The 20021-nt window shown below is 37.8% G+C and overlaps 1 protein-coding gene across 2 annotated transcripts in view; it reads left to right on the top strand.

Moving 5' to 3' along the window:
• Positions 1-20021, top strand: part of Ankrd55 (ankyrin repeat domain 55) — a 100613-nt gene that overhangs the window by 24691 nt on the left and 55901 nt on the right. For both annotated transcript variants that reach the window (XM_021261410.2, XM_004848511.3), the window contains exons 3-5: positions 9148-9270; positions 14117-14247; positions 18339-18448. In XM_021261410.2, coding sequence (XP_021117069.1) covers positions 9148-9270; positions 14117-14247; positions 18339-18448 — 364 coding nt within the window. The remainder of the gene's footprint in view (positions 1-9147; positions 9271-14116; positions 14248-18338; positions 18449-20021) is intronic.

Raw genomic sequence — 20021 nt, 5'->3', positions numbered from 1 at the left:
AAAAAAAAAATAGACAAGTTGGATTATATGAAGTTTTATTAACTCTTGTGCATCAAACGAAGCTATCAACAGTGTAAATAATTAGGTCATAGAATGAGAGAAAATATTTGCAATCACATATCTGATAAGGAGTTAATGTCCAGAATATATAAAGCATTACAACTCAACAACAACAAAAAAATCTTATTGAAAAGTGGGCAAAGAATTGAACATTTCTCCAAAGATACATACAGAGAAGGCCAATAACACACACACAAAAATGCTCAACATCATTAATCATTAGGGAAATGCAATTCAAAACTACAATTAGTTGCCAGTTTGCACTCATTAGGATGGCTATTATCAAAAAACAAAAACCTGACACACACAATAAATAAGTATTGGTGAGGATGTGGAGAAATTGGACCTCTTGTACTGTTGATGGGAATATAAAATGATACAACTACCACATAAAACAGTGTAGTGGTTTCTAAAAACATGATTATCTCATAATTGAACAATTCCACTTCTGAGAATATACACCCCAAAATTTAAAACAGGGTCTCAAAAAAGATTTGTATAACCATCTTTATGACCACATTATCCACAAATGTTTTATGTAAAAAAAGGTATATTATTATTAGAAAATGAGCTGAGAGACAGATTAGCAAATGAAAAATATTCTAAGATCATGATACACAGTGTATTTACCATGGTTATTCTCTAATAATTTTTGTTATGAAAAATTATTTTTTCATAAAACAGCTTTTATATTTTCTTTATTAATATTTACTTGTAATACATTAAAATAAAAAAATTTTAAAGAAACATGTAATAAAAACATAACATTGCACTCCCCCCCAAAAAGGTGAAATCAATACAAATGTCCCTCAGCAGAAAAAAAGATTAACAAAATATGGCATATACATACAATGGAATATTATTCAGCATTAGAAATGAAGGAAAATTTAACACATACTACAACATGGATGAACCTGTGGAGATTCTGCTCGAGAAATATGGTAGTCCTAAAAAGACTGCCTTTGGGACACACACACACACACACACACACACACACACACACACCGCCCCACTCCTCTGTACAGCCACCTGGTTCCACACTACAAAGACGCAGAGGACACCAGACCACCAGACCACAGTACTGGGTCCCACCACTCCTGGCCCAGAGGTAGGGGCTTCTGAGCCACTGTCCCACTGCTCCTGGTCCAGAGGAAGGGGCTCCCTGGCCACCATCCCTCTTGCTGCTCCCAACCCAGAGGAAAGGGCTTTTGGGCTGCCTTCTGTCCCACCGCTCCCAGCCCAGAGGAAGGGGCTTCCGGGCCACCATCCCTCCCACCACTCCAGGCCCAGGCATAGGGGCTTCTGAGCCATCAACCTACTGCTCCTGGTCCTGAGGAAGGGGCTTCCCGGCCACCATCCCTCCCACTGCTCCCAGCCCAGAGGAAGGGGCTTCTGGGCCACCATCCCTACCACCACTCCCAGCCCCTGTCCCACCTCTCCTAGCTCAGAGAAGGTGATCCTCATGGGCGCCAGCAGCATCCCCTGCCCCCCCAATCAAAATGAGAAAACACATAAATAAGTCTCAAAACCAGACTTCCAGATCACCTACAGCAACCCCAAAGGGAAATGAGATGGAACACTCTGATACTCAACCACCTGGACGCACTGAACTGACAACAAAAGGGGATCTGGAAAAAATGAAATCAGAAGTAATTTCTCAGATAACAGGAGAGATTGTGCTCTTAGTGCAAGACATGATTAATAAATCTAGAGAGCAGCTGAGGAACATGATGGAATCCCAACATAGGAGACAAATGGAATCCATAAAACAGATGCAAATAGATGTCCAGGAGATGAAAAACTCCATCGAAAGTTTACACAGCAGAACGAGCCAATGTGAGGACAGAATTTCTGATATACAAGATAAGAAAGATTGCAATTAATGACCAGGAAAAGAAAAATTGTTTCAAAATTATAAGGGAACATGAGAAATCAATCCAGTAGCTGCTAGACGTTGCAAAGAAGAATAACATAAGACTGATTGGAGTCAATGAAGAAAGAGGAGAGAATGCAGATGACATAAAAAACTCTTCACAGAAGTAATGGCAGAAAACTTCCCAAGCAGGGGAAAAGAACTTGACATACAGATAAGTGAGGCATATAGGACTCCAAATAGCCTTGATCTAAAAAGACTACCTTTGATTCCACATAAGGCACAGTGAGAGGGCTGGGGATTTAGCTCAGTGGTTTCACCGCCTGCTGCACAAGCGCAAGGACCCGAGTTTGATCCCCAGTACCAAAAAAAAAAAGATAGTGAGAGCCAAATTCACAGGCATAGAAAGTGGAATAGTGCTGGAAATAATGGGGAGTTATTTTAATGATTGTAAGTTTTTGAAGATAAAAAGAGATGGTGGTGATGGCTGTCCAATAATTTGAAGTACAAGATGCCACTGAATGATATACTTAAAAATGATTAAAATGGTAAATTTTATGTTGTTTTCTTTTTTTTTGTATTTTTTCCCCATTAACTTTATAGGTACATTTTAGGTATAAAATACAGTTACATTCATCATTGGTATCTTGTACCATTACATGAGTCTCTTGGTTCTTATTTTTTTCCCCTTCCCTTGCCCTCCCTTCACCCCCTCCACCCTTCCCTATTTGCAAAGACCTTGTTTCCATTTTTTTCATCTTCTCATATTTTTTCCCTTCCCTTTTTTCCCTTCCCCTACCCCTCCCAATTCCCCTGCTCTTTTAGACCTTTTCTTCCTGTTACACAAAATCAGTTATACATTTTTAAAATTACAATATTAAAATCTAGGAGACTTTACCACAGATTTTACAGAATTTAAAAGGATATAGAAAGCATATTATGAAAATCTTTTTTGAAATAAATTTGAGAACTTCTAAGAAGTAACTTAGAAAACAAATTAATGAAACTAATTCTGAAGGAAATATAATTTTTTTTTTTTTTTTTTTTTTGTACCGGGGATCGAACTCGGGTTCTTGCGCTTGCGCAGCAGGCGGCGAAACCACTGAGCTAAATCCCCGACTAGAGGAAATATAAAATTTGAATAGCACCTGTTAAAGAAAGTATATTCCTGGCTTAAAAACCTACCTATATGACAACAGCAGGCTCATAAACATTTTAACTGATAAATTTTATCAAACAAAGCAGATAAAAGAAGGAACACTTCTCCCCTCATTTTAGGAACTCAACATTGTGCTAATCCTAAAATTGGATAAAGATAATAGAAGAAAAAAGTATGAACATATATAGAAATTTGTTTAACAAAACAAACTATTAGAAATCAGACTGGCAGTATGTGGAAAGTGGTTTTGTTATAGGGATGGCAGTGTTGGTTCAGCATTGGAAGATCCACCCCCCAAAGTCATCATTTTAACAGAGGAAAGGAAAAAGCCATATGATCCTGTCACTAGTTGGAGAAAAAGTATTGGACCAAATTCTACAGCTGTTCATGGTAAAAGCTAACAGGAGACTAGAAGTAGAATAGCAACTTCTCAACAAATTAAAGACATGTACTTCATACTTCCAGTGAGAATGCCTTGTATGAATGGAGAAGATACAATGCTTTCTCCTTAAGGTGGGGAACAAGGGCAGATATGCTTACTCTTTATCTGTCCATTAAACTTTGAAACCTAGTCCCCACCAAAATAGTCTGGCAATAAAATGACACAACTAGGATAGGATTGGCACGGCAGAAGCAAAATCTTTCTATGTAGATGAAATGATCATCTACAGAGAAAATACTAAGAAATCTCTAGGAGCCCCTAGAACTTGGACTTGAATTTAGCAGGATTAGAAAACACAAGGTATATATAAAAATTCAGGTCTGTGTATACTTGCTATAAATGAAGAACTGGATATTGAAATTTAACAGTTATGTAGGAGTACAAAAGACCCAGAAAAGCCAAAAACAAAAGCAGTGTTGGAAGACGTTTAGCACCCAATTTTAAGACTTCTTCTAAAACTACAGTAATCAAAGCAGTGTTGGTGTAAGGAAAGACATATAGATCATTGGAATAAAACAGAGACTCTAGAAATAGAACCACACATATATAGTCCACTGAGTTTTGAAAGATTATTTAACATTAGCATTTTATAGAATATAAACTCGATTTAAGAGCCGAGGAAGAGATAGTGTCTTCAGCAAATGGCACTAGAACACCTGGTATCCGTATATAAAAAAATTAACCTCGACCTTTTTTTTCCATACATGAAAATAACTTGAAGGGATCTATGAACCTAAATAAGAAAGCCTAAAAGTATAAAACTTTAAGAAAAAATTATAAGGGAAAATATTTATGAATTCAGAGTAGGCAAGAACTACCTAGGATACAAAAAAACATGATGTATAAAAGAAAAAAATTGATAAATGAGATTCCATCAAAATTTAGAACTTTAAATGACATCATTAAAATGAAAAGTAGTCCTTAAACAGACCATATTTACAATGCATATAACCCATGAGCAGAATATATAAAGAATTCTTAGAGGTCATTAATAGACAACCCAACTAAAATGTAGACATAAGAAGATGATAAATAGCCAGTATAGCACAAGGAATGGTATGCAACTCTACAATCAGAAAAATACTAATCAGTACAATAATAAGATTGAATTATACACTCATTAGGGAGATGAAGTCAAAAGTTTTAAGCCTTGTCATGACTTTTTCTTTTTGTTGGATTCTCCCCCTTTGCGTTTAACTTGTCATGCCCAATGGATTCATTCTGCTGGGTTTCCTGGGGTTGTGATCCTCATTGTCTTTTCCTAGGGTATTGTCTAAAATTTTTTGGAGTGCCAGTTTGGTATTCATGAAGTTCCTGAGATGCTCTTTATCATCAAAGTATCTTATTTCTCCATCAATTATGAAAGATAGTTTTGCAGGGTACATCAATCTGGGTTGGAGGATGTTTTCCTTTAGGGCTTGAAATACATCACTCCAAGCTCTTCTTGCCTTGAGGGTGTGCATTGAGAAGTCTGCTGTGATTCTGATGGGTGTTCCTTTCTATGTGATTTGTTTCTTTGCTCTCACTGCTTGTAGAATTTTATTCTTCTGTTGGATTTCTGGAATCCTAACTATTACATGCCTATGTGTAGATTTTTTTTTTATTAAGGCTAGCTGGAGTCCTATATGCCTCACTTAACTGTATGTCAAGTTCTTTTGCCCTCCTTGGGGAGTTTTCTGCCATCACTTCTGTGAAGAGGTTTTTTTTATGTCATCTGCATTCTCTCCTCTTTCTTCATTGACTCCAATCAGTCTTATATTATTCTTCTTTGCATCGTCTAGCAGCTGCTGGATTGATTTCTCATGTTCCTTTACAATTTTAAAGCAATTTTTCTTTTCCTCCTCACTAATTGCAATCTTATCTTCTATATGTGAAATTCTATCCTCACATTGGTTCATTCTGCTGTGCAGACTTTCGATGGAGTTTTTAATCTGTTGGAAATCTGTTAGTATCTGTTTTGTGGATTCCATTTGTTTCCTATGTTGGGATTCCATCATGTTCCTCAGATCCTCTATTTTTTTAATCTGTGTCCTCTCTAGATTTATTAATCATGTCTTGCACCATGAGAAAAATCTTTGCTGTTATCTGAGTAATTATTTCTGATTTCATTTTTCCCAGATCCTCTTTTGTTGCCAGTTCAGAGAGTCCAGATGGTTGAGTATCATAGTGTTCCATCTCATTTCCCTTTGGGGTTGCTGTAGGTGATCCAGAAGTCTGTTTCTGAGGCTTGTTTATGTGTCTTCTCATTTCCATTGTGGGGGGGGGGTTTCTTCTGGTGCCCACGAGGCTCACCTTCTCTGCCCTAGGAGCTTGGGATGACAACGGGGGAGCTTCCTTCCAGGTGCTGGGACTGGTTCACCTTCTCTGCCCTAGGAGCTTGGGATGGCAGCAGGGGAGCTTTCTTCTGGGTGCTGGGACCATCTGAGCTTCACTGTCCTAGGAGCCTGGGATGGCGGTGGGGGAGCTTCCTTCCGGGTGCTGGGACCGGCTGAGCTTCTCTGCCCTAGGAGCCTGGGATAGAGGCAGGGAGCTTCCTTCTGGGTGCTGGGACCGGCTGAGCTTCACTGCCCTAGGAGCCTGGGATGGAGGCAGGGAGCTTCCTTCCGGGTGCTGGGACTGGCTCAATTTTATGTTGTTTGTATTTTACCATAGTTTAAAAAAAGAAACTCTTCATATGTCTAAAGGCTACCATCATGACCCTACTGAGTAATCTCCAAAGTAAACACATCTATTTCCTTCAACCATTTCTCATGTGACATGAGTGAAATCCATTTGTACCTCATTCTGGTTTCTCTTCTCTGAATGTTCTCCATCTACTTGTAGCCCCATTTAATCCACAGCCCATAGACCTCAATTAGAAACTGATTAATTAAGAATTTAATATGACTACTAGACTATTAATAATTCAGTGAGAGTTCCTACTAGTTTATTAAAACATTGCTAATTCCTTGGAGCTGTCTAAAATTCTAAATTCTTTTCTAATGTGCCATTACTAAAACCATTTATTGGTTAGAACTCTTTCAGTGACTGAAAAGAAAACCAAGCCATACGTACATGATCATGCAAACTTATTTAAGCAAAAAGGAAATTTACTGGCACATGTAAATGTCCTAGAGATGGTGCTGGCATAATATATATATAGCTTGATTCAAAGTTTCAATGATGTCGCCAGGCCTCAACCATTTCCTTCTCTTAATCTAGCTCTGCTCGCCTCCTTGTTTGGTCTTTGTTCCTCTTACACAGGTTGTTCACCCGTATGGTGTCACCAAGCTTCATGAGTTATGCAACAAAGTGAAAGTACTGTTTCCAACAATTCCAGTCAAAGTATGGACTCTATAATCTTGTTATAACTGGGCCCTGAATCAGTCTCTGTAGGAAGGATAATGCAAATGCTGAGTAGCTTTGTTCTAGGTCACAGCTTCCACCTCCTGAACAAGATGTAGTCAACTCCCTTGAATCATATTATGGGCTGAAAGTGGATCAGAGGTGGTCCCCAGAATAACTAGGTTAAGGTTAACATCAGGGGGAGGGAGGTTGGGCAACAAAAGGATTAGTTTCAACATTCTTCTGTTAGTTCAACTTGGTATTTTATGGAATAAGATATCTTACCTTCTGCTCATTCTTATTAAATATGATCTTATTTGAATCCTCCTGGCAAGGTGTCTTGAGGATCCTCATTCTATCAGGCAATGCAACCCCACAGTGTGATGAATATGCCTTACATATGTTTTTGCATTTGGTCATGAACAGGTTGTAAATATATTTGTATATATTATATAAGCACGTTATATAACACAGACACCATAAATACCTACAGTTCTGTTGTCACCTTTGGCAGCTCCTTGGCCCACCACCATTTTCCTTTCAAGGATCACCTTTGGATGTGCTCATATAGCCAGGTACCAGGCCAATCTTTGTGCTTACATCTGGGCCTTATTTCTTGTCCCAAAGGTATTGTGGGCTGTCTTAACACAATGTCTAACTACAGGGAAGGTTTTTGTTAGAAAGTTAATGTCCTATGCAATGTATGGGTTCTTTAGTCCCAGATTTCTAATGCTGTTTAGGTAAGCCAAAAAGGTTTTTTCAAAAAGGAGCAGTAGGAGTAGCAAAGTATGTGCCAAGCTCTGTTCTAAAAAGCCTATACAATTAAATATTAATTCATTTTCTTCCTCACAACAACCTCATGAGATAGGTAGTTGTTATCTTCATCATTGTCATCATTATCATCATTATCTGCATTTTAACAACAAGGAAATTAAGGTGCAGAGAAGGTAACTAGCCCACAGTCACACAGCTGGACGATAAAGGCAGGACTTGTACCCAGGTTATCTGGCTACTCCAGACAAATCAGGAAGCAACCACTCACCTTACAAAACAGTGTGTTTGTAAGCAAATCACTTGCAGTAAGTTCCTTCTGGTACAGGTTAAGTGGTTAAAAATCATTAATGACTTCTCAGAAATACTAGGACAGAGAAAACAAACCAAAGGATTAGGATTCCTGCCAACTAAAGATCAATTAGAGCTGAAAAGCTCTGGCATAAGGTCCACGTCAGTAGAAAAATATTTCTTTTAAAAACTTTTCTACACAAATATTGAGTCTCTCAACAATGACTATGCTTCGACAGGGGGTCATGCCTGGGAGAAGTGGGGTAAGTAGAGAAGCTCAGCACAGCATCCCACCAGTGGCTATCCATGAGGAAAATCTTGCTTGCCATCCTTCCTGTCCCCCTCCCAAGCACACACACCTAGAGTCATTTGATCCACAGTTCTCTCATCGCCTTTGTCAGTACTATTCATTGGCTCAGTAATGTTCCTGAGTCAGAGGGGCTGCATACTGCCCCATTTCTTCTGGAAAGATTATCTCTTAAAACTCCAGACAGTTGAAATGAAGGGACAACATACACAGACACAGAGTTCCAAGGACAAGCACCACAGTGGTAAGCCGTTAACTCAGCTTACAACTGACAAAGAATTGGGATGGGGGAGCAATTATCAGGGGTCCCTGTGAGAGATGATACTGCAGAGGAAAAACTGGTAGGAAGGAGATGGCTAATACTAAACACTGTGCTGGCTGGGAGTAGAAAGAATTGCCCCATCTCTCTCTCTCTCTCTCTTCTCCCTCCCAGTCTCCTGCCTGTGCTTCCTATGGACAAGCCAGAAGGCAAGGATAGGTTAGCAGGTCAGGAAAGTTTTCTCAGTGCAACTGGAAGAGAGAAAAAGGAGCACAGGGCCTCTCTCAAAAGTGGGTAAACTGAGTCATTGAAAAGATAAATAACAAGCTTCAGATAAAAAAAGGGAAACCCAGAACCCAGATAAGGGCCTTACTTCTCTCTTTGGTCTCACTGATTTTGAGAAATATGAAGCTTTAGAAAAATAATCATAAAACATCACAGATGTCTAACTCCTCAGGCTCCTTTCCCACATACAGCGGTGTCCCAGTTGCCCACAATGGCCCGTCTTTCTGCAGAAGTAGTGAGGGAACATGTGATTGGTATGACACAGCCTTCTGCCTGGATTCACTAGAAAAGTTTAATGAATCACTGCTGGGGCTGTTGTTATTCTTTGAGTGAATTCAATCCATACACTAACTGTGTGTCTGTTTGACTCATGAAGGTGACTCATCTGAGGAAGTTGACCTGACCATGGTTTGCCAGGCAGCATCTAACGGAGATGTCAATGCTTTGACTGCTGTGATTCGGGAGGACCCTTCCATCCTAGAATGCTGTGACAGTGAAGGTGAGATATCTTTGCATTTTGAACTCAAATTGTAATATTTAATCCCTTTAGATATGTCCTTTAAAATGAGCAATACAAATACAATTATCTCTGGCCACTTTGATACTGGAGAGACAAGAGATAGCTTGCCTGTGGCTATGTATAGATACTTCCATGTTTCTTTACATAAAGGTGTTAGACACAAAGCTTTAACTCAATAGAATAAACATACACTGCTCTCCAAATTTGTAGACAGGTTTAATGCAATTTCTTAAGAGGTACCCTTGGCATAGAGTGGAGACTACAATTTCTATCAAAACTCCAGCAAAATCTGTGTGTGTGTGTGTGTGTGTGTGTGTGTGTGTGTATGTAGAAAAGATGAGATAATCTAAAATTATATAAAAATTCAAAAAAACTAAGAGTTAAAACAATTTTGAGAAAGAAGAATAAAGCTGAAGAAATTTGTGTACCAAATTTCAAGATTTATTGTGTAGCTACAGAAGTCAAGACTATATGTTCTTGGCTAAGTGGTAAATGATAGAAAGGAACAAAGAACTCAGAAAAAAAAAAAAAACCTACACAAATACACCCAATTGATTTTGACAAAAGTATAAATATAAATCAGTGGATAAAAGGCAGTCTCTTCAACAAGTGTTGCTGGGAGCAAAAAGTTAGGGGGACTGGAGGGAGGGAGAAAAGGGGAAAGAGGGAGGAAAGGAAGGAGGAAGGGCTGGAAGGAAAGAAGGAAAAGAGACAAACAAACAAAGAAAGCACACTCAACCTAAGTCTAACACATGATACAAAATTAACTTAATATCAATCATGGACTTAAATGTAAAACATAAAGTTTAGAAAAAAATCCAGAAGAAAATCTTCAGGATTTTAGGGTAGGCAGACAATTCTTGGCCTTAACATCAAAAGGATAGTATATGAAAGGAAAATTTTGTAAATACAGATTCATCAAAAATAAACTTTTGCCCCACTGTTGAGAGAATCCAAAGACAAGACTGAGAGTGGGAGGCAATATTTGCAAACCACGCATTCCACAAAAACATACTGTTTTCAAGGTCACTGCTCCATAGACATATAGAATTATGTTACTTCACCCTACTTACTTGCAGAATAAACTCAATAGATTAACTTATGTGCCTCAGTTTCCTCATCTGAAATGATGATGATAATAACTCAAAGGATTTGGGATTTTTTTTTAAATGAGAATTTGATGTATTAATCCATCTGGATTTATGCCTGGCCCTAACAGGCACTCAATAAATATTAGCTATTGTTTGAAAAATATTACAAATAAATATTAGCTATTGTTTGGAATTTCATAACCAGACTGTAACTACTTGAAACCAGTCAGGACAAGACAGTGAGTCTCAGAGTGACTCAGTTTCTTAGCCCAAGTCCCACAGCTAGTAAAAAAGCTGAAATTGGAACTCAAATATCCTCTTCCCTCAGCCAGAGGAATTCTTTCTGCTCTTTATGTCATAGTGTACAGGGAGTAATCCTCTTGGACACTTCATTACTTGAAAGAGTGGATCATTTAAGGAAGCAAATGCTAAGGCTAGCTTCATGCATGCCACACCTGACCTACTTGCTTCACTCTTTATTTTGTGTAAAAATATCCAAACATAAAGTTCAGAAAACAACGTTATTCTGTATTCACTACCCAGAATTAACAATTTTGACAATTTGTGGTGGGGTTTTTTGGGGGGGCGGTTGGTTAAGGAAAAAGTTACAGACCACTTGAGGGCTCTTTCTATCCTTTTCTGATTCTATTCCTCTAAAATAACTAGCCACTATTGTGAAGTGGATGTGTATCTTTCCTGTTCCTGTTTTCTGCTCTAATTATATTCACATAAGTATATAATGATCCATTGTTATTTTTATTCATAAAATTTACATGAATAATATTGTATCTTTCTGCAATTTGCTTTCTTCACTGAAAATTATGTTTTCAAGATTTACTCAAGTGAGTACAAGTTAATTAAGTTTGTATATTTTAAACTGCTCTATGGTATTTCCTGGTGTAAATATAACATAATTTATGCATTTCTCTATTAGTGTTTATTTATGCCATCTTGTTAATTAATTTAATTCTTCGTTGATCATTCTTGATTATATCTCTGTTCATCAATGTGAAAGTTTCTTTATGAAATACACCTGGAAGTAGAATTTCTTGATCATATGTTATAAATATCTTCAATTTTATTAAACCTGTCAAATTTATTTCCACAATAGTTGTCTAATTTAAACTTAAGTGAATAGTAAGTTTCCAAATATTTGATAACAAATGGCACTTTAAACTTTTAATAATTACTAATTCAATATGTACAAAGTGGTATGAAATGTCTTATTAATATGCACCCCCTATTTGTGAGATCCCCTTTTATATATTTATTTTTTGTATATTTTCTTTGCCTTTTATATGTTTATTTTTTGTGTATTCTCTTTTGTAAATTGCTTATATATACACATGTACCTTTCTTTGTCTCTTACATTGTTTATTTCTTTCTGGTTAGATTGTTCTTTAGTTTAGGTAATAATATTTTCTTTATTTTAAAATAAAAATAATTTCTCCCAATAGCTGACCTTTTCATTTTGTTTACATGGTAAAGAAATTTTAAATTTGAATATAATTTAATGTAATAAGGCATTTTTTTCAATTTGTAGTTTTTACATCTCCTTCTGTAAGGCCTTACTAACTTTAAGGTTAAAAGGATATGCTTCTATTTTTTTCTAAAGTTGTTAAATTTTGCCTTTCATATTTCATCTGGCTATGTTTATTTGTGATGTGAAGTCTGAATCTAATGTTACTCTATGCCTTTAGTAGACCCAGATGGCCAACATCATTTATTAAATACCTTTTTTCCCCTTATGCCACTGTAGTGACATACTGAATTCCTGTACAGTTTTGACTGTTTCTTGTACTCTCTGTTCTGTGAATCTATTTGTTTTGATTTGCATAACTTTATAATAAATTTTGTTGATGAATAAAGTAATTTCTCTCCCTTTTTTCTACTTTAAAATTATCTTGAAATATTTTTGGCACTTATAAATAAACTGTAAAATTTTTCTTTTAATTTCACAAAAGCTTTGTTGAAAATTTTTGGATTTACATTGAATTTATTGATTCATTTTCAGGAAACTGATAGCCCTACTATATTGAGTCTTCCCTTCATAAACCTCTTAGATCTTTACATATTTAATTCTTCTTTTCTGTCACCCAATATGTTTTATCTACATGTCTTGCTTTTCTTCTGCTAGATTTATTCCTAAGATACTTTTATTGTTATTTTTATTACTTTTCCCATTGCTTTAGTTTCTAAGAACACCTTTTTGTGTACTAATTTTATATACAGCAATAATGCTGTACTATCTTATTTGTTCTGTTTTGTTTGTGCTGTACAAGGATAAGTATAGCAATTTGAAATAAATTTGGGAGCCAAATTTGGCGATGAATCTTCTGTCACTTCTCTCTGAACCTCAGAGATTCACTTATGCATTTCAAAATTGTTTTTTAATGTCTAGGTGCTAGGTAGAGTGGTTAGTACTCGGGCTACAGTGATGAGCACGAGATTTGTGTTTCCTTCCCCTTAGAACTTGCAGCTTAGAAGAGACAATTTTAAATAAATGATCATCCCAATAAATGCATAAAGAACTAAAAGTTATTAACAAAAAATAAAGAATGCTGAGAGATAATAACTTGGAGATCTACTTTACAACAGATGATGAGGAGGTATTCTCTGAGGACATTTATATGTAAGGTTGGATCTCAAGATAGATATAAATTAGCCAGGCAGAGCATGTAATTTTATGAAAATAATGTCTAAAACTTCTTTAGATTTATTTACTGAATATTTCAGATTCACAAATTGCTTCAATAACTGCCCTTTTTAGTAAGTGCTTTCCTCCACTGAAGTTATAATAACATTTGTTGACAGAAACAAGGAAAGAAGGGAGGAAGGAAATTTTGCCACTTTTTTGAGACTTGGCACTTCACTGCTGCTCTCATTCAGCACAGATACCTGAAAGTCTTAGAAGGGAGAAATCTGGAGAGGAATTGGGGTGCCAGCGTCTTTCAGTAAGGGCAGTGTTCCTCAGATCTTCTCATTCTCAGGAATTTCTGAGTGATAGCTTCTAAAGAATGATTACAAAGTCAATGTGAATCTCAAATCAGGAGACTTAAGCAATTCCCAGCTGTCAAAAAGTTGTGCCTGATGTTTGGTTTCCCACCCTGAGGAATGTGAAACACTTAGATTCTACTTCACTAGGCTGGCTTGTTCCAACAGCCCTGCAAAGTTAATCAAAATGTGTCACTTCATCTTTATTTTTGTTCAGGAAGAAAACACATTTTAAAAACCCAAATACCTTTGCCTATATTGATTTTAAAAGCAGAAAAATATTGATTGCAGGTGGCTCCTTTAGCAAGAATTTGTACAACCCCAGGCTAGGCTACCACAAAGCTTTACCATCCATAACTCCAATAAAAGCATGTTGGATCTGTCTTCCTGGCTGGAGTTGCTTTCCAAAGGCACTTCTTGATTCTAGACTTTCCAAGCCAAGTCAGAATGAACCTTCTTAAGTCCCAAGTTATCCTGACCCCACATGATTTTCATCATCTGCCCAAAATGTTTTAAACAACAATTTACTGAAAAATTACAGATGATTGAGAAAAGGCCAGTAAAATACAGTTTATATATAAATGTAGCAAAATTATCTTTATCTTTCTTCAGTCCCATACTGAAGTTCAACAGCTGGATTTATTTTACAAAAAGCAGAATAAATGAATAAGCAAATAAAGTCTACTCATAAATTTTATAAGTTAAACATTTTTAAAGGCTTCTGACATGTCTCATTCCAGGATGTACGCCCTTGATGCATGCGGTTTCTGGACGTCAAGTGGACACAGTGAAGCTGCTGCTAAAGATGGGAGCCAACATTAACATGCAGGATGCTTATGGCCGTACAAGTTTATGCCTGGCGACCTACCTGGTACCAACTTGTGTCTGTTAGAAGGACTAAGGAGCAAGGGTGCTAAAAGTGTTGTTCTGGGGGGGTCCCTCTTGAAGAAAAGTGCTCTTAATGCAGCTGGCCAGTGGAAATAGAACTTAAAGGTCTACATCAATCATCTTCAACATTTATATCACCACCTATAAGTTGATTTTATGAATTTAAGTAATTTTGGATCCTTCAAATGTCAAGAGACAGGAGATGTCATCATTAGAGAAACATTCTTTTCTATCTTAACAACATGAGAACTTGGAACATTTCTGGCCCCTCCACAAAAGAACGCCCTCCATAAATAACTCAGCAAGAGTGTTCTCCTTTTGAAGATCCAGTTAACATCTATGTGGGTAGGAGCAGTTAAACGGATACTCCAGGCTGAGGAATATGAGATACAGGAGAACGGGGAAGGGGAAAGGGAGGAAGAAATAGGGAAAATATCGTCTCAGTTCCAAGTCAGTGTTCAAGTTAGAAACTGTGTGATACCAGGCCTCACAGTGGATATGACAGTTTGGTGTTTCTTCAACCTTAGAACAAGCTTGGTTAAGGCTCATTGAAAATCCCTGAGCTCTCTCCTCTCAAATGCTCCCACTGATCCTTCTGGGAGGCCCCAGGGCTGCCTTGAGTCCATGTCAAATAAGTTTTAACTGCCATGTGGGAGGCACCATTCTTCTTCCTCCCCAACAAGGTACCCAGAAATCTTCATCATCTTCCTGTATCGCTGACCCATGTGTTTGCTATTGCTGTCATTAAAGTGACAGATTCACCTTGGACCAGCCCCACTGAGGTGCCCTGCTGAAGCAAAACACTTCCCTTCTCTGAACACACCACCCTTTCCTGCCACAGTCCAGCACAGAATGCAATGATGCATTGCCCAATCCTCACAGAGATTTCTTCAGAATTCAATTTTTCATTATATATTTGTATGCATTCTTTCTCTAGGACTCAAAAATATATATGGAAGAAATTTTTCAAAGCACAGTGAACAGATCTCTTGTGTCAATATCCTGTAAGGTGCATGTTAAAAATGCATGTTCCTGGGGTACACTCCAGACTTCCTAGTCAGACATTCAGGGAACAGGACTAGGGAAGAAGATGGAGATCTATGGGTTAAACAAACTTCCCTGGCAATTTTTATGTCCTCTGGAGTTTGAAAACCACTGCTCTGTGGGTGCTAGTTGAGATCTCATATCCCAGACAGATGTATGACTATCTTCTCAGTCACTCCTTTATATCATATGCGCTCCTAACTGCTCGTGCTGCAGATTTTTTTGGTATTTGAGCTGAGAAAAAGAGAACATTTACACCAATGGGTTAAAGAAGTAGGTAAACGTACCTTCTAAAGTTCACTACACTAACCTCTACCATATAGTGAGAACAAGCATTCTTTCAAATTCCTAAAATTCTAAATTTCAAATTTCTTTGGCTGTACCATCATACAAGGGACTTAGAAGCCGTGCTCTGCTAGACCCAAGTGAATTATAAGGGACACCCTTGAGCCTGAAAAGGTGACACCTTTTCAAACACCTCTTTATAGAAAGGCATTCTAAAGAGCTGGGTAAGGGAAGCAACCTATATGATACTATGTGGTGCTGTAACAGGATTAGTGAGACCGGAGTTAGGATTCTAATAGGCAGTAAGGACACTGGCCCCAAAATGGAATCAGGAAGCCCAGAATGGAGTCTGCTGAGTCATAACCCTCCAGGGATCTCACAAAAATATCTAACAGGTGTCCTTGGCTGTCTGGGATCTCCCCAGAGCATGATCAGGCCCATCATTGGCTCAAGGGTGCACAGGCCCTGAATGGACACTGCATGAACACTGCATAGATTGGACCCAAAAAAATATGTAGTCTCCTATAGGGTAGGGATTATACTGTTTAACACAACAGGCCAAGCTCCCTTCTAAATCCCTTAAAAATCCCTAGACAAAGAACCCTCATGGGTATCCTACTCAGAACCCCCTTCCAGGCTAGCAGAAACTTTACTTCCTTGCTTTTATATCTTTTACTTTCTTGCCTTGATATTTTTAAAATAAATTTGTTTGCACCTCCTTCATCCTACAGTTTCATTCTTCATCACTGTGGGACACCATCCCAGTATTCCATAACAGTGCCACATCCTTAGCTATGACCAGCCTCTCTGTGGCCCCCTAAGACAGGACCCTTTCGCGGTTCTGCAGAAGCCCATGGGAATGGATTGTCCTGGGGGCTGCACTGTGGAGCCCACCACTCCTTCCCAGCAGTGTTTGTATTCAAGTATTCAGTCATAGCTATAAACTCAGTGGACAGTGTTTATATGTGACTTTGAACAAACCACTTCACGTCTTTGTGCTTCTTTCTTCATTTATAAAGTGTAGGAAAAACAATAACCTAAGTTTATTACAATGGAAGGAAAAATGCATGTGGAATCAGCCAGCACATAGTAAGTATAAAACACATTTGTTCCTTCTGAATAGTAACAAGAGTTTAAGATATCTTCACTAGCTTCCTAATTTTTTTCTAGAAAAAAAAAATTAAAAAGAAAGAAAACCACATATACACATGGAGATCCAGGAAATGTTGCGAAATTATTTTTTTAAATGTTTCAAATCTTTCCCCACCAAAGATCTGCTTTTCAAAAACTGTAACTCTTGGGTAACTCTAAGATTCATTTATTATTCCTTTCTTTTGAATCTCCTTGTCATTTTTTCTGTTTTTAACCGTAGAGCTTTATGACTTAGACATTAGGAACTATAAAACAGGCATAATACACTAGTAAACTATGATTCAAAATTGACAATTCCAGAAAAATATTTACTCCTAAGACAGATATTATTAGTTTATTCTATAGAACCATAATTAATATTCTAACCTATGAATTTGATGTGCTTTTATTGACAGATCTTTTCCAGACTTCAAAACCAAAAGGTTCTTTTCTTATCATTATCCTCCTTCTTCCTGCATTTATTAACATTTTTGGTTTTTGATGCTTCCAATATTATGTTAGGGGGAAATCTTTAGTCATCTTTTTCATTTTACTGGGAAATTTTGAGACTTAACTATACACAAATGGAGAAAGGCAGGAAGCCTGCTTCTGAACAAAACAGAGAGTTCTCACATTATTCTTCATAAAAATAGTTTCATCTATTGTTATTCTACATATAATTTGATTGAGTAACTCCAGCAGTTCTGGATGAATGTAGGAGGCCTTCTCCACAACATGAGAACCAAACTTGAAAGTCGCATGGGACAGAGAGGGAGGGCTGGCCAGAGATCATTCCTGACCTTTGAAATGGAAGAGATTACCCAGCTAGAAGTGTTGCCCAAGGAAGGGACAATCGTGAGCTATAGTAATATCAGGTCTCAATCTGCACAATGAGTGGACAGCAGGGAGGAGGGACTAATACATAAGTAAAACACACCAGTGGGGAACCCTTGGAAGATGATTACAATACCACTATGTTTATGAGTTCAGCCTGTTAACATCAGATCCCTGCCCCTGGAGTGGGGCTTGGGTTGGGCTTCTAGGCATTGAGATGGGGACAACTAGAATAAGCAAGATGCTGTGCTATTGTTGCTAGTAAAAGTACTTAGAAGAGAGGACCCAGGCCTATGTATCAGTCATAGGTTAACTGAGGTGAAGAATGGACACTGGGACTCAGAAATGGTATAGGAGTCCACTTGTTTAGAATTGGACATTGACATCCAAGTTAGACCACTGACAAACATGATTTGGAGATAAGCCCACAGAATGAGGCCAAATCAGGTTAATCACCCCCAGTCACATGTCACCTGTGGCCCTGGGAACTGGTACAGACTGACCATATCAAGGATATAAGTGGTCCTGGAAAGGAGAAATGGGAGGCAAAAGAGAGAGGGAGTCTAGGGTTGGTCTTCCAGAAATCCTGGGAATCAGTACCTCAAGATTTTCAGCCTCTCTTGAGGTATCTAAATTAGAATTGTGACCCTTAACTACTTCAAGTCAAATAAACCATGCTTTTAGCCAAACCAAAGAAGAGGGGTGGGATTAGAGAAAGTTTGTTGGCCTGTGTTATAGGAGTTTGTGTTATATAATCATGCAGTTGCTCCTGCCTTTCAGGGTTGGCTTGAAGGCTGTGTGAGTCTGCTCAGAAATGGTGCCAAACACAATATCCCAGATAAAAATGGCCGTCTGCCACTTCATGCTGCCACTGCTGAGCCTGATGTGAGGTAAGCAGCCAGGTCCCTACAACATACAAGTTGGGAGAGAGTCAACTTACACTAGAAAATCATCTAATATCCATTCCTTGTAACTGATAAAAATAAAATCCATCCTTTTTAAAGTTTTTTTGAAGGTGTAGTAGACAGAGCAGAATAATCTTAAATTCATTCCTTTTCTATTTAAATAAGACATTTTTCTCCTAGAATTTGATTTAAGAAGAAATGCTATTTGTTATCTTCAGAATCCATATACTCATTCAATTAGTCGGTTATTCAAAAACTATTGAACTGGTTGAATTTTGCTATTTATTATTATTGAATTAGTATTTATTGAGCACTTATTATGGACCAACTATGGTTCTAGTCCCAGAGAAAGAGTTAAGTGGCCCACTGGTAAACAAAAGAATGAGACTTCTAATAATGACCAACATTTTGAAGAATATCAAACATGGTAAAAGGACCATGACTGGGTAGAGAGATTGTTGTCTAAACCCAGAATCTATTTTATATCTAGGAGCTAGGGGTAGTCAAAGAAGCCTGAGGCTGGGAGGCCAGGAGGTTGGAAGGAAAACCAGAAGCTTGGGCTCCTGGAAACCATGTAAACAAAGATCCTCAAAGAAAGTGGTTATACAAGGAGATCGAACTTTTGTATGATATTGAGCAACCAAGAAAAAGTTTTACCCAGACCAAGGGAAAATTCCTTTGCGTCTGTTTGGCCTCTATCTTCATTCCTCTAAAAGGCCCTCTCAGCAACTCGTCACAGTAATTACTACTATGAAATGGTAATATTGTGGGCTCTTCCTTCACTTATGCTTGTACAGCACATACCTTTGGCAGGAATGTAGCATTCCCCAGGCCCATGCTGCAGGCCAGCACCATAGGGAGTTTTTTGCATGCCTTGCTCTCTTCAACCATGTGCAAAACTAAAACCTAAAGTTCTGCAGGGGTATGGAGATGACGGGCATAATCAGGCTGAGAGATAACAAGATTTCATTTCAATCTTTTTACAGAAAAGTAAGGGGGCTTGGGAAATTCAGGACTGTTCCCAAGGCTTGCCTCTTATACTTGGGCTATTTCCAAAAACAACAGAAAACTAGGATTTACCCAAAGCTCAACAAAGCAAGGAAACTTAGAGAAGAAACAGCAAGCCCAGACAGTTAACAAACAATAAACATGGTGTGTAAGGAGATGACTCCCTTCTGATGAATGTTAAATTTTTTTAAAAAGACAAAGAAAAAGAAACAAGAATGAGTTATTTCCACACAAATATTTAGCCACCAAAATCATACTGTTTTTCCAAGAGTGGTCTTTAGAAAGTAAGTTTAAAACTTATTTTTTAAGATTATTCTGCCTTGATTTACTGTACTTAACTGCCTATCCCTGCCTCATTGACAGTAGTCAATTAAAAATCTACTAACTGATTCTGGAAGATAAAAATCCTAAGTTATGGTAATAAATGCTACTGTAGGGCCGGGGATTTAGCTCAGTGACACCATGCCTGCCTCACAAGCACAAGATCCTGAGTTTGATCTCTGATACGGAAAAAAAAAAAGCTACTTTAGCAGATAAAACCCAAAGCTCC

Source organism: Heterocephalus glaber, unplaced genomic scaffold, assembly GCF_053883595.1.
Source record: "Heterocephalus glaber isolate CG9 unplaced genomic scaffold, H.glaber_assembly_v1.0 deba00001538, whole genome shotgun sequence".
Taxonomy (NCBI): Eukaryota; Metazoa; Chordata; class Mammalia; order Rodentia; family Bathyergidae; genus Heterocephalus; species Heterocephalus glaber.
Note: the sequence above shows the minus strand (reverse complement) of the source record. Positions and strands in the feature narration are given on the sequence as shown.